General features: G+C 37.1%; 1 protein-coding gene across 4 annotated transcripts in view; it reads left to right on the plus strand.

Moving 5' to 3' along the window:
- Positions 1 to 13,418, plus strand: part of BARD1 (BRCA1 associated RING domain 1) — a 71,208-nt gene that overhangs the window by 15,907 nt on the left and 41,883 nt on the right. The window contains exons 3-4 of one of the 4 annotated variants that reach the window (XM_007456411.1): positions 46 to 194; positions 12,880 to 13,397. The exons of 2 other annotated variants lie outside the window; for them this stretch is intronic. In XM_007456411.1, the coding sequence (XP_007456473.1) occupies positions 46 to 194; positions 12,880 to 13,397 (667 nt within the window). The remainder of the gene's footprint in view (positions 1 to 45; positions 195 to 12,879; positions 13,398 to 13,418) is intronic. One more of the 4 variants, XM_007456414.1, reaches the window with a different exon arrangement.

The raw sequence follows: 13,418 nt of genomic DNA on the forward strand, positions 1-13,418 counted from the left end.
CTGCTGAATGTATTGATATCTATATATTTTTTGATCCTTTTTAAGTAATTGTGTAAGTGACTGCATTGGAACCGCATGTCCAGTGTGTTACACCCCAGCCTGGATACAAGATGTGAAGATAAATAGACAATTGGACAGCATGATCCAGCTTTGTAGTAAGCTTCGAAATTTGCTACATGACACTGATTTTTCAGGTGAGAAATTTCACTGTCTCTCTTAGTTAAATAACTGATAAATTCATATTGATTTCATAAAGTATGTAAAATATGAATGACATATTTCAGATGTTAAGATTTATAGTGTTAGGAATCATTTTGAGAGGTGACAGATACCTTAGAGGTAATTAGGTCTGACTCCCTTATTTTATAGATGAGAAACCAGGGTCCAGAGAGGTTAATAAATGATCTTGCCTGAAGTCACACATGCAGTTAGTACCAGGAGCAGGAGAAATAGAGCCCGTTTCTTCTGATTGTCAGTCCAGAGACTTTTTCACCACCTATACTACCTGCTTTTTACAGTTATAATAATTTCTGTATAATATATATGGAATAGTGATTTTGTCCTTAAACTCAGTTAACTATTATTTCACAAGATAGAATACAACCTTTTGGGTATCACGTTTCTACAAATTAGTTAGATTAATTTTGCACATTTTTGAAAGAGCAAAAATCTAATATCCATTTTCTTTTCTATTTAAATGTAGGTTAATGTTTTTCAAATTGTTCTTACACTGTGTATTAACTATATATTTTCCCATTGTGCTTTCCGCTGAGAACTAATTAGCTGTGGAAAGCAAGTAAAGTGTTTTTGAATCTTCATAATCAGACTGAAATTGTCTTTTTATTGACCAGATAACATCATTTTAGCTTGTGTTTACGAGAACCTTTTCTTGACTGGCAGGATGCCATGAATGATTGATAAAGATCATATAAAATGGTTGAATTTCTGTTTTGAAAACTTTTGATCTTAGTTTTCCAACATGATGTGTTGTCAGCTACTAAAGGTGAAGTTGATTGGGCAAAATAAAGAAATAAGGCAACTACTTTGAGTCTTATTGACCAGGTCCATATTTCTGAGAAGAATTTAAATCACAGTTTACCTAAGAAAAGTTTTCTTCGTCTAGTTTTCTGATTTTTGTATTAGACTCCATCCTTTCATGACAAAATGTGCTATGGTGATAAAGTTTTACTGATTTTCAGATGTAATCATATATGCACATGTTTTAAAAATTACTTAAAAATAATATGTAGTAAACCTCTTTAAGAGCACAGTGAGGAAAAGTTTTATTAGTTCATCTGTACTGTTTTCCTTCTTTATCAAAGTCAGTGCTGACAGTGTTTTATTTTCTTTTTAAAACAGATTAGTGTATGATCTGTTACCCCTCCCTCCACCCCCTTACCACTGATTAAAACAGGAGTTGTTAATTAAGAGTCCATGCATTTTTAGGGCTTCCCTGGTGGCACAGTGGTTGAGAGTCCGCCTGCTGATGCAGGGGACACAGGTTCGTGCCCCGGTCCCGGAAGATCTCACATGCCGCGGAGCGGCTAGGCCCGTGAGCCATGGCCGCTGAGCCTGCGCGTCCGGAGCTTGTGCTCCGCAACGGGAGAGGCCGCCACAGTGAGAGGCCCACATACCGCAAAAAAAAAAAAAAAAAAAGAGTCCATGCATTTTTAGCATTGTTGGGGCTTGGGGCGGAGGGCAGTTAGCAAGTCTCTTGAGTTAAGTATACAATATGAAAAATGTTCATGTCTATGTAAAAGTGGCTTGCCTCAGATTCTTTAAGATGTGTGGTCTGTTAGGAATGTTGGCCATGCATTGAAATTTGGGTGCTATCTGTATTTTGTCTGTGGCTGTCATGATGTTTGATTCTTCTTCAGTTGCTGTAGAGTAATATATCAGCTTTGCTAGGGCTGCTGTAAGCAAGTATCGCAGACTGGGTAGCTTATCAACAGACATTTATTGTCTCACAGTTCTGAAGGTGAGAAGTTCTAAATCAAGGGCTAGGTGAGTTTGGTTACTTTGAGGTCTGTGAGGGAGGCGTGTGTTCCAGGCCTCTCCTTGACTTGTAGAAGGCAGTCTTCGTGTTCACATGGTGTTCTGCATGTATGCATGTTTGTGTCAAATTTCCCTTTTTTGTAGGGACACCATTCATATTGCATAGAGCCCCACTTTCCTCATCTTTACCAATTATATCTGCAATGACCCTGTTTCCAAATAAGGTTATGTTCTGAGGTAATGGGATTAGGACTTCAGTATATGAATTTTGTGAGGGACACAGTTTAACCCATAAACAAGTAATGTGACATTTTTAATGGTGATAATGGGGGAGCAGAATAACCTTCAGTGGGTTGATTGTAGTCAGTTATCGCATGCCGGGGTACTGCGTACCATGTGGTGCAAAGAATTAGATGACTCCTCAAGAAATTCTACTGTAGTTAGTGATGTTTGAATTATCAGTATGGTTTTCATATTTTGTGGACCATGGAATATGAAATACCTTAAGATTTCATCATTAAAAAAGATATTTAGGAAAATTGCTGAGTTGAGAACAAGTTTTTGTGTGGGACCTGAGGCCTTTTGGAATGCTGTCTTTCTCATCTCAGAGGAGAGGTGGAGTTTGGGGAGAGAATTATGGTGATTCACTTTCCAAAGGCCATTTTGTGTTCATTTTCCTTATTATAATGAATAATAATTACATTAGTCATTACCAGACTTTAGCTGTGCTGGCTTTAATGGTTTACTTATTTTAAGATGAATGGAAATTTCACTGATTGCCTAACCTATAATCAGAATTTTAGGATCTTTATTCTGTAGGTGAGGAAATTGAGGGCCTAGGTTAAGCAGGGTGGTCATGCTGTCAGTTTCTTGCTTATTGTTTTATCATTTAACAAGGTGCTTTTGTTAGAAGTGTGGGCATTTGTTTTACATGTTGAATTGTGTTGGAGAAAAATTGGCAGTGTTAAGACTAATTCATATCCTAGAGACTAGACTTAATTAAAACAATTTTAAAACAAACTCTTAGGTTTTGGTTTCAGTAATCCATTTTATAATGGTGACATCCTCCTTTGCTACATTTAGAGAAGATGAAATAAGTCTAGAGTATAAACATGTACTTTTCTTTCTGGATCTGTAATTTCCATGGTACAAAGCGTTTTCTACTTATTGTAAGTTGCATTGTTATCAACTTTTCCTCCTAAGGTCCCCCAAAACAAATTTAGCCTTGAAGGGCATTTGAGGTGTTTTCTTTCGGTATATCCCTTGGTTCCTTATAGTTTATCTATTCAATATATTTCATGTATATATACCTTTATGTTAGTTTATTATCTGGCAAGTACTTCTAAAACTAAAGTATAAGGCAAACTAGGTGAATACGTAGAGGGAACTAATAGTTGGGGACGAATAATGGTTGATCCTCTTTATAATGAGGAAATTGGAAAATGATATCATTATAAAATAAAGGTATTAGATTAAGTGATTCCTGAGTTCTAGCTCCAAAATCATATGGTTCTGTTAAATAGTCAAGTGCTGAAGATGATGAATTAAGCGGAGTGGTTGGACATCTCCCACATTTTCTGTATTTATTTTTTTAAACCTGTAGTTCACAATTCATCTTCCAAATGAACCTTGTTACTTTCATTTACTATAAAATATATAATTACTATACTTAAGATGGGTAATTAGGAAGAACTTGTTAAATCGTGGACACTGTATATAGTATACCAGAGATAAAGAAGCTTGATTTACAGTAATACTTTCTCAAATGAACTTCTAAATACTTGAAGAAATTTTTCTTGGTTCAGTGTACTTTAAAGAGAAGAGGTTGTCTGTCATTAATTTTTCTGACAACCATTTATGGATAATTTTACCTTATTCTTTAAAATGTATTCTGCTTTCTACCAGTGGCGTTAAATTTAAAAGTTTTTATTTTCTCTTGCCCCCTATCGTATTAAATCAGACCTTGCAGGTGCTGGTTAGGTTTTGTGAAGCATATGTTGGTGTTGGTGACATTAAAAAAAATGCTTTGATTATGCTTTCATAGGATCCCAACTTTCCCTTCTGTTTTCTGGTTTGGGAGAGATCCTGGTCTTTCTGTAGCAAATTACATAGTGTTTCATATATGCTATGACTTTTTTATAATAGATGAAGATGAGCATTTGAATAGCTGTGTCGCTGTTGTTTTGTTTTAAATAGAACTGAATACTTCTTAACTTACAAAATAATTATTCTTTAGTGAAGGCGTTAATGTTGCACAGATGGTAGCAAAGTACTTTCCTTTGATTTTTAATAAGGGGCTAGTTTGTCAAAGAGTTTTCTCAACTTCTGTTGTGAAACCTATAATAGAGAATACTTTGAAAGGCACAGTGTACATCATTATAATCCTTTGATGTAGATTAATGATAGCTAAATCACATTTTCTAATTGCCTCCCTTTTCTTTAGTTTATTACTAAATTTTAAGAAAAAACACTTGGCTACGCAGCTCCTTGGCAACACGTGTGTGTCTGTTCCTCGATATTTTGTGGTGTACTCAGAAATATTTTTTAAAATGTCATCACTAGGAAATTTACTATGTAGAGGAAGGACCAATACTTTTCTTCATGAAATGAGTATGATAATTTATCATGCTTAGAAGCATTCACCCGTAAAAACTGTTGTAGCTGTTAGTAGTATGATTTATGTTCCAGCAGTGGTGGTGATTTTGCTTTTTACAGTCTTAACTTAGTCATACTGTGTAAAATCCAGAACTTAAAATCATGCTTGCTGTAGTGGTTCTTGCTTAGTTAGGACAAGATGCATAATCAAAATCTTCTTAAGTAAATTTATTACTGGATGACTAGTGAGGTTATTGTGCACAATGTAAACTACATAAATATATGCTCTCTGCATTGACTCCTTTATAAGTTAGGAAATATGTGCTCCTGAGTTTGAAGTTTTGTTGTCTTTTTAGATTTAGGTTTTTTAGTTGATTGTGTTGTTACTACCTACAAGCCTCAATTTTCCTTTAAAATGCCTAATTCTACATTTTGGAAGTTTTATAAATGTTGAGGACTTCAGAATTTGACATTGTTTTTAATTGAAAATGTCATCAGCTATGTTTAATAGTAAATTTAAAAAAATCAAGTACGAGTTTTTACAGGCTACCAGGGGATTAACCTTTAAGTCTTTGTAATCCTGAGTCTTTCTTAAAAAGTAGTCTTGATAACATTTCATTTTGACCTTTTCTGTAGTCTCGAGATTATGTCGGAAAGGACTTGGTTTTGAAATCTACTTGTCACTGTAGAGAAAAGACCTTGTTGAATTTAGACATAAAGCCTGTGTGAATGGATCCTCATTCTGATTGTTTTTATTTCCAAGATCCTGTCCTAACAGCACTTTTCTGAGCAGGTGATGTTCAGTTCAGATGTAGAAGGGTGTCAGAGGGTCTGCTCTTATTCGGATACCCACTCCTCCTTCCAGCTGGGTTTATCATGTACTGACTTTTCAGTGCAGTGCCTTCCTTTTCCATTTCCAGGAGGAAGGGATAGCTTCTTTGGAGTGGAGTGGAGTTTGACTGAATTCTTTTGGTTGGCAGGGATCATCATATCTCTGAAACTTCTACAGAGATAAATGCTAATTGTTTTTCAAAATCCACTGTTTCATTTTTTCTTATCTGTTTAAAGTGCTGTCTTTTACTTGGCAGATCTATTTATAAGGATAGGACTTTTGTACTTAAGAAACATGAGGTGAAAGAATAGGCAAAAGAGATTTTGAACTTTAGAGAAGATCTGAGCTTTTAGTTTATTGATCCTCTTGTGTATTAATAATTTTAAACTGATAAAGTGTTCTGTGTGAATAAAGAATATCTAAAAGGAATTCAAAAATGATATTTCATAACTTCCTTTTCTTTTGCTAATATTTTAAGACATGAGAAATGTTGAAATGTATTCCCAGACACAATAAGAAAAATGAAATTAAAATTATGTTGTCTCTTTTAACTATGAAAGCTTTGTAGGAAGAGCACACTTGACAATTTTATATAACACTGTAGTAATGTCAGACACGCTTATTCCCTACACAGTGGCTGTTACCAGTCCTTAGGCAAAAGATGCACCGGTGGCTGTTGGTTTTCTTCTTAAAGTAACTTAGTGTTAGAACTTGGTTCATTAAAATTTTTCTCTTGATTCCATAATGTAAGAAAACTGTTTTACAGAGTTCTCTTCAGCTTGAATGAGGAGTGACCTCTCAGGAGAAAAACATGATTCAAATAATGTCCTTTTTCCTTCTTTTTAAAAAAATAAGACAAATAAAACATATTTCAGTTGTCCTAGTTGGTTATAGGAGGTTCAGTCTGTGTTAATTTGGAGAATGAGTATCAGGCAATATGAAATTATTTGTTAGTCACTGTCAATCCCGTCAGGTGGTGGTGGTCATGGTGTTTTTTCTAGTTTCCCTGCCTTTCTGGTGTTCTTTTTTATACCTGAAATGTCCTCTTGATAATCCAGTTTGTGTGGAGAGAAGAGCACTGGATTGGGAGTTAGGAGACTCCCTTCCTCTCCTTTTTAACTTTAATGCCTCATATTTAAAATGAGAAAATTTGACAGGTGATCCTCCAGATTTCTTCTAGCCCTTAAATTGAATTCTAACCTCCCTTGTATCAATACCTGTCAAGATTTAAGAGAGGATATCAGATAATTTATTCATCAATTCATCAGTGTTTTCTGAGCACGATTTATGTGCACACCTCTGTGCTGGGCTGACCTGGGTTTTACCTGCCTGTGTGGGGCGAGAGAAGAGAATTTCAAGGGAATATTGTTTAAAGAAAAGTGAATGGGCTTAAAGACAAAAACAAAGCAAGAGAACCTGAAGAGGGATCACTGCCAGAATCAGAAAGGGAAAACTGTACAGTTCGTCACTGACTCTGGAGCATCTGTTAACAGGCAAGATCAGTAGGTCTGAAAAAATACAATACACACAAAGATTATACTATATGTATGTAGAAAAAGGCTCACTTCTCCATTGTGTCTCCTCTACTCACACTACTGTGTTACATACAGTACTATTTCACTTATGACACCAGATGTGTGGGTTTTCCACACATCATGCCATTCTGTGACATCAGCTGGGGGTCTACAGTTTACTCAGTTCTGACACTGTCCACCTGGAGATAGTGTCAGATCTTACAGGTTAAGAGTCCCACAAGACCGCCCCCCCCCAGCCTGTGCTTCTGACCAACTGGCTATAGATTGGGAGCTCCCGTTAACTCTTCAGGTTTGAATAATTTGCGAGAGTGACTCACAGAATTCAGGAAAACATTTTACTTACCAGATTACTGGTTTATTATAAAAGGATATACCTCAGGAACGGCCAGACAGAAGAGATGCATAGGGCTAGGTATGTTGAAGGGGTAAGGGGCTTCCATGCCCCCTCTGGGTGTGCCGCTCTCCAAGCAGCTTCACACGTTCATCAACCTGGAAGCTCTCTAACCCTGTTTTGGGGTTTTTTTAATGGAGACTTCTTTCCATAGGTATGATTGATTAAATCATTGGCCATTGGTGATTGTCTCAACCTCAATCCCTCCTCTCTTCCTGGAGGTCAGGGGGTGGGACTGAAAGTTCTAGGCCTATAATCTGGGTTGGTTCCTTTGGCAGCAAGCCCCCATCATTAGGGACTTTCCAAAAGTCACCTCATTAACATAAACTCAGGTGCGTTGAAATGGGGCTTGTTATGAATAATAAAAGACACCCATTTCACCTTTTTCACTGGAGCTATTTTGGGAACTGGGAACACAACTAAATATAACAAAAGATGCCCCTGTGGTTCATACAGGAAATTGCAAGGGTTTTAGGAACTATGTGCCTGGGACAGTGGACAAAGACCAAGTATATATTTCTTGTAAATCACAATATCACATATAGTGTGTACTTAGTGAAACTTTTGAATGTTTACTTAGTGGAAACATGAATTCAAATGCCAGCTCTATCACCAATTAGGTATATAACTTCATGCAAGTTTTATTTTCTATTTGTTTAATTTACCTAAGAAATATAAGAGAACATTCTCTTAGCAACTGATTAAGCAATATAAAAGTGTGTAAAGTGTGAAAGTCCCCCCTTCACCCTTTATCCCCAACCAAAAATCACAACATCTTTTTCAGAGGTACTGTTTTCATTGTTTAACCTTCCTAGTCTTTCTTTTATGAATTTATGAAAATATTTGGGCATAAACACAATAGAATTTTAAAAATGTAAATAGGGTTGTGCTACACTTAAAGTGTCTTGAGGATGTTTGCATGTTAATTGACATGTATCATGGCTACATAAGATTTTGTAATATAAATGCTCCATAGTTAACTGATTTCCAATTGATGAACAATAGTTAACTGATTTCCAGTGAGTGAACACTGACTTTTTTCCTAATTTGGGCTATTAGAAATATGGCTGCAATTAACACACATCTATGTTTTCAGGCACGTGTACGAATATTTTGTAAGATAGGTTACTGGAGGTAAAGTTGCTTTGTGAAAGAGCATGTGCGTGTAAAATTTGCAAATATTTTATCACATTGCCCCTGAAGTTCCTCAGTGCAGTGCTGCATCTTTGATGATACTTGGCAAAGGACCTGTCATGGCTTCCTGCACGTACAGGGGGTTGCGATATAGGAAAGGAGCTCTGAGCTTTGGGGAACTGACTGTTTTTATAATAAGCAGAAATAGGCGTGCTTTTTTTTCCCCTGGGGAGACACTACTGCATCCCTCACGGTGGCTTGCTGCAAACACAGCCCTGAGAAATGGCCTGGGTAAAAAGCAGCCAGGGCCTTGCCTTCTTCAAGAGTGTGTAGGGATGTTTAGGAGCCCGGGCGGCCTGTCTCTTCCAGCATCAGTGTTTTTTCTCTAGGTGCCTTCAGTGGTGCAAGCCAGAAAAAAATATGAATTGTTTTTGTCACCTTCTCCTTGATTCATTTCATCACCAAATCCTGTAAATCTTATCTCCTAAATATTTTTCAAATAATTCTACTTCTTTCTTTTTCTACTATCAACTCCCCAGGCTGTCATCTTCTACTTGGACTCCTCTTTCGGCCTCTCAATGATTATTCTTGCATCCACTCTTGCCTTCTTCCGACCTATTCTCCCGCACTCAAGCCAAGAGGGATCTTTTAAAAACACAGGTGTAGTCATGCCACCTGATTCATATAAAGCAAGTTATTGGTTTTGTATTGCTCTTAACATAGGTATCGAAGTCTTTAACATTGCCAGCAAGAATCTGCACTGTCTGACTATTGCTTTATAGTCTTCATCTTTAAACCACTTTATTCCTTGGTCTCTCTGCAAGGCAAGTGTACTGGTTGTCTTTTAGTTACTGAAATATATCATACGCCCTCTTGCTACTGGGCTTTAAGCATTTTATCATCTCTCCCCTGCCTATTTGTTTAGTTAATTAGTAGCCTTTTAGGTTTTGTATTTTACCATTTCTACTGCTACAGTGCTTGTCAGAGCCACTGTGACCTTTCTAGTGGATGATAGCTATGTAATTGGTCACTGTGTCCATTCTTTTCTTCTAAAGTTCCTTCTCAGTAGCAGCTAGAGTGATCATTCTAAAGCATAAAACATTATTCTCCCTGAATTGAGTCTGAATGAGATCCAGCTTGCCTTAGCTGGATTATATGATCCCATTAATTTCATTTATTTAGCAGGAGGTATTAATTGAACATCTACTATGTGTTAGACATTGAGTAGACACTGGGGAATGGCAGGGTAGAGGTACAAACTTCTGCCTTCCTAGAGCTTATATTCTGATAGGTTGAGACAGACAAGACACAAAAAGAGATGTAAAATAAGTAGGAGGTGAGAATTTGTAAATTTAAATAGAGTGTCAGGGATGATCTCACAAAAAATGTGACATTTGAGCAATGACCTGTAGTTGGTGAGAGAGTGAGCCATGCGGATATTTGGGGAAGAGGTCTCTAAGCAAAGGGTCAGCAAATGTGAAGGCTTTGAGGCAGAAGCATACCTCTTGTGTTTGAGGAACAACAGGGAGGCCCAGTGGCTGGAATGGCGAGGAAGGAAAGAACAGGAGGTGAGATCAGGAAGGAAATGGAGGGTCTAGTTATTTCTGGCCTTTTAGAGTAAAATTGTGGCTTTTATTAAGAGTCAGATTGACAGTCTTTGGTGGGTTTTAGTGACAGGATCTGACCAGTTATAAAAGGACCACTGACTGCTGTGTTGAGAATCGACTTAGAGCAGAGGAGGCAAAGACATTGTCAGGGAGAGGACAAGGGAGGGTGGGGCAGTAATCTAGTGAGACAGTATGGTACCGTGGTGGTAGGAGTGGAGGTGCAAAAAGTAGTCAGATTTTGGATGTATTTTTCAGGTAGAACTGGTAGAACTTGCAATTTGCATATGGGATGTGAGAGAGAGAGAACAGAGGCAAGTTTGACTCTTAAGGGTTTTGTCCTAAGGCAGCTGGACTGATGGAGGTGCCATTTACTGAGATGGGAAAATTGTAGGAGGAGCAAGTTTTGGTCATGCTTGGTGTGAGATACCTACTAGGAGTAGACATGCAGGTAGAGTCGTTAAGTAGGCAGTTGAATAGTGGAGCCTGGAGTCCAGGGGAGAGGTCTGGGCTGCACTTACACATTTGGAGTTGCTAACATATACATAAATAACTGCGTGTATATTATGTATATATATGATCATTAAGGGAGAGACTGCAGATAAAGTCCTGATCCCTCCCACCTCAGAAGGGAGTGGAATGAGTAGTACCAGCAAAACCCCCGAGACTGAGCTTTTTATACAATGCTTCTGCTTACCCACCTGACTTCATTTCCCTCCATTTTCTGCTCCTTCTCCAAGTTCCAGCCACAGTGGCATGCTATCCATTGAATATGCTAAACTGGTTCCCATCTTAGGACCTTGGCACTTACTCTGCCTTCTGCCTGGGAAACACTTTCCTAGATTCGTAAGTGGCTGCTTCCCTCTTGGCATTTAGGTCTCAACTTAAAAGTGAGCTCCTCAGAGAGGCCTTTCTTCATGACCTTAGCTGAAGCCGCAAGGTGTTTGTCCAAAAGAGTGCTCACTCACAAAAGGTCACACCTTGTCTACTTAGAGACATTGATTATTTTCTTTTTTAAAGTTCTAACGAATCTTTGTGTTTTAATTCCTGATTATAAATACGTATTTTTTTAAAAAAACTTTCTTATATAGTATATAATACATACATCGTAAGTGTATAACTTGATGAATTTTCACAAACTGAACTTACCCAGAAGAATAAACAGTACTCTAGAAGCCCCTCCCATTGCCTGTTTCCAGTCACTGACTCCTTTCCCCATAGGGATGATCACTGTTCTGACTTAACACGTCAGATTAGTTACAGCCGTTTTATGTACTCTTTTATATCTGGCTTCTTTTGCTCAAGAGCATGTTTGAGTATATAGTTATAGCTCATTAATTCTCGTTAGTTTTTTGTTTATATAGCTCGAGGTTATGTTAGATGGTACCTGAAGAATTGCGACTATTATCTTTCATTCCGGAGATTCATTTTGTCTGAAGTAAGTTGGAATCAGGTAGCATGTAGGCCTTTCACCTTTGTTGTTCTTCAGTGTTGTTGGCCATCCAGGTCTTTTGCTTTTCCGCATTATAGTTACTTTGCTCTTCCATGTAAATTTTAGGATTACCTTGTCTATTATTTTTTTTAAAAACATACTGGAATTTTCTTGGGATTATGTTACAGTCTATAAATCTGTCTGGGAGAATTGACATCTTAACAATAATGAGTATTCCAGTTCATGAACACGGTATGTCTTTCCAGTTGTATAGGATTTCTTTCATAAATATTGTTAATTTTCAGCAAGCAGAGCTTGTACATATTTTGTTAGACTTGTACTTAAGTATTTTTTTGGTACTATTATAAACAGTACCAGATTTTTAAAAAATTTCAGTTTACATGTTCATTGTTAGTATACAGAAATACAGTTGCAGTTGAACTTGGTACATTGACCTTGTATTCTATGACCTTGTTACAGTCACCTGTTTTATTAATTTTTTTTAAAAGATTCTCTGGGGTATTCTATGTAGCCAATCAAGTCAGCTGTGAATAGATACAGTTTTATATCTTCCTTTACAATCTGTGTGCCTTTTATTATCTTTTTCTTACCTTGGTGTGCTATCCAGGACTTTCAGTATGACGTTGAATAGGGATGGTGAGAGCAGACATCTTCACCTTGTTCTTGATGACAGGAACAAGACAAAAGGAACAAAACAGTAGTTCCAGTCTTTCTTCATTAAGGATGGTACTAGCGGTGTGTAGTTTTGTAGATGTCCTTTATCAGGTCAAAGAAGTTTCCGTTTATCCCTAATGCTGAACCTTTTTAAAAATAATGAATGGATGTTGGATTTTGCTTTTTTCTATATCTGTTGAGAAAAGTCACATGGTTTTCTTTTAGTTTGTTGATACAGTGAATTATATTGATTGATTTTCAAAAGTCTTTTTTTTAAATTAAGCATCAGTTAATAAGTCTTAATTTTTTTTTGACTATTGCTTATTAAGTCTCATACCTGCCTCTCAGTCTGTTTATTTATTTAGTATAGCTTTTCTCCATGGCCCTTATCACTACTATACAGCAGACTGTATGTTCTACTTATTTATTTGTATATTTTGTCTTTCCCGTGTTTCGTTCCCTGCTGTGTCTCCCGCCACTAGAACATTGTCTGAAGTAAAGTAGGATTCTGTAAATATTTGTTGAACGAGGATATCTGCTTTCAAGGAGTTCAGAATCTAGGAGGGAGGGAAGAAGCACGCAAATAAAAGGTGATACAGCTTAGGAGAGCTATCAGCAAAATTCTTTGGGAGCTCAAGATGGGAGAGATTGTCACGTAACAGATTTCTTTTCATTTTTCCTATCAGATTTGAAAGAAGAAACATCTAGGAAAAGTTTATTTAGTGATGCAGAATATAAGAAGAATTCAATAAAAATGTGGTTTAGTCCTCGAAGTAAGAAGGTGAGGTATGTTGTGAGTAAAGTTTCAGTGCAAACTCATCCTCCTGTGATAAACGATGAAAATGCTCAGCAGGCCTCCATGTACGAATTTGTCTCTACAAGCCCTCCAGTGGATGTTTCTGAGAGGGCCAAGAAGGCATCCACAAAATCTGGAAAAAAACAGAAAAAGAAAACTTTGGCTGAAATCAACCAGAAATGGAATTTACAGGCAGAAAAAGAAGATGGTAAACTTGACTCCAAAGAGGAATTTAAGGAGAAGCTAGTATCCTTCTGTAGCCAACCATCTGTTATTGCTAGTCCGCAGATAAATGGTAAAATAGACTTACTAGCAAGTGGCTCCGTAACAGAATCTGAATGTTGTAGAAGCTTGACTGAAGTCTCTTTACCATTGGCTGAGCAAATTGAGTCTCCAGAAATTGAAAGCAGGAATGAAGGAGAGACCCCT

This window comes from Lipotes vexillifer, unplaced genomic scaffold (genome assembly GCF_000442215.2).
Source record: "Lipotes vexillifer unplaced genomic scaffold, Lipotes_vexillifer_v1.1 scaffold1179, whole genome shotgun sequence".
Lineage (NCBI taxonomy): Eukaryota > Metazoa > Chordata > Mammalia > Artiodactyla > Lipotidae > Lipotes > Lipotes vexillifer.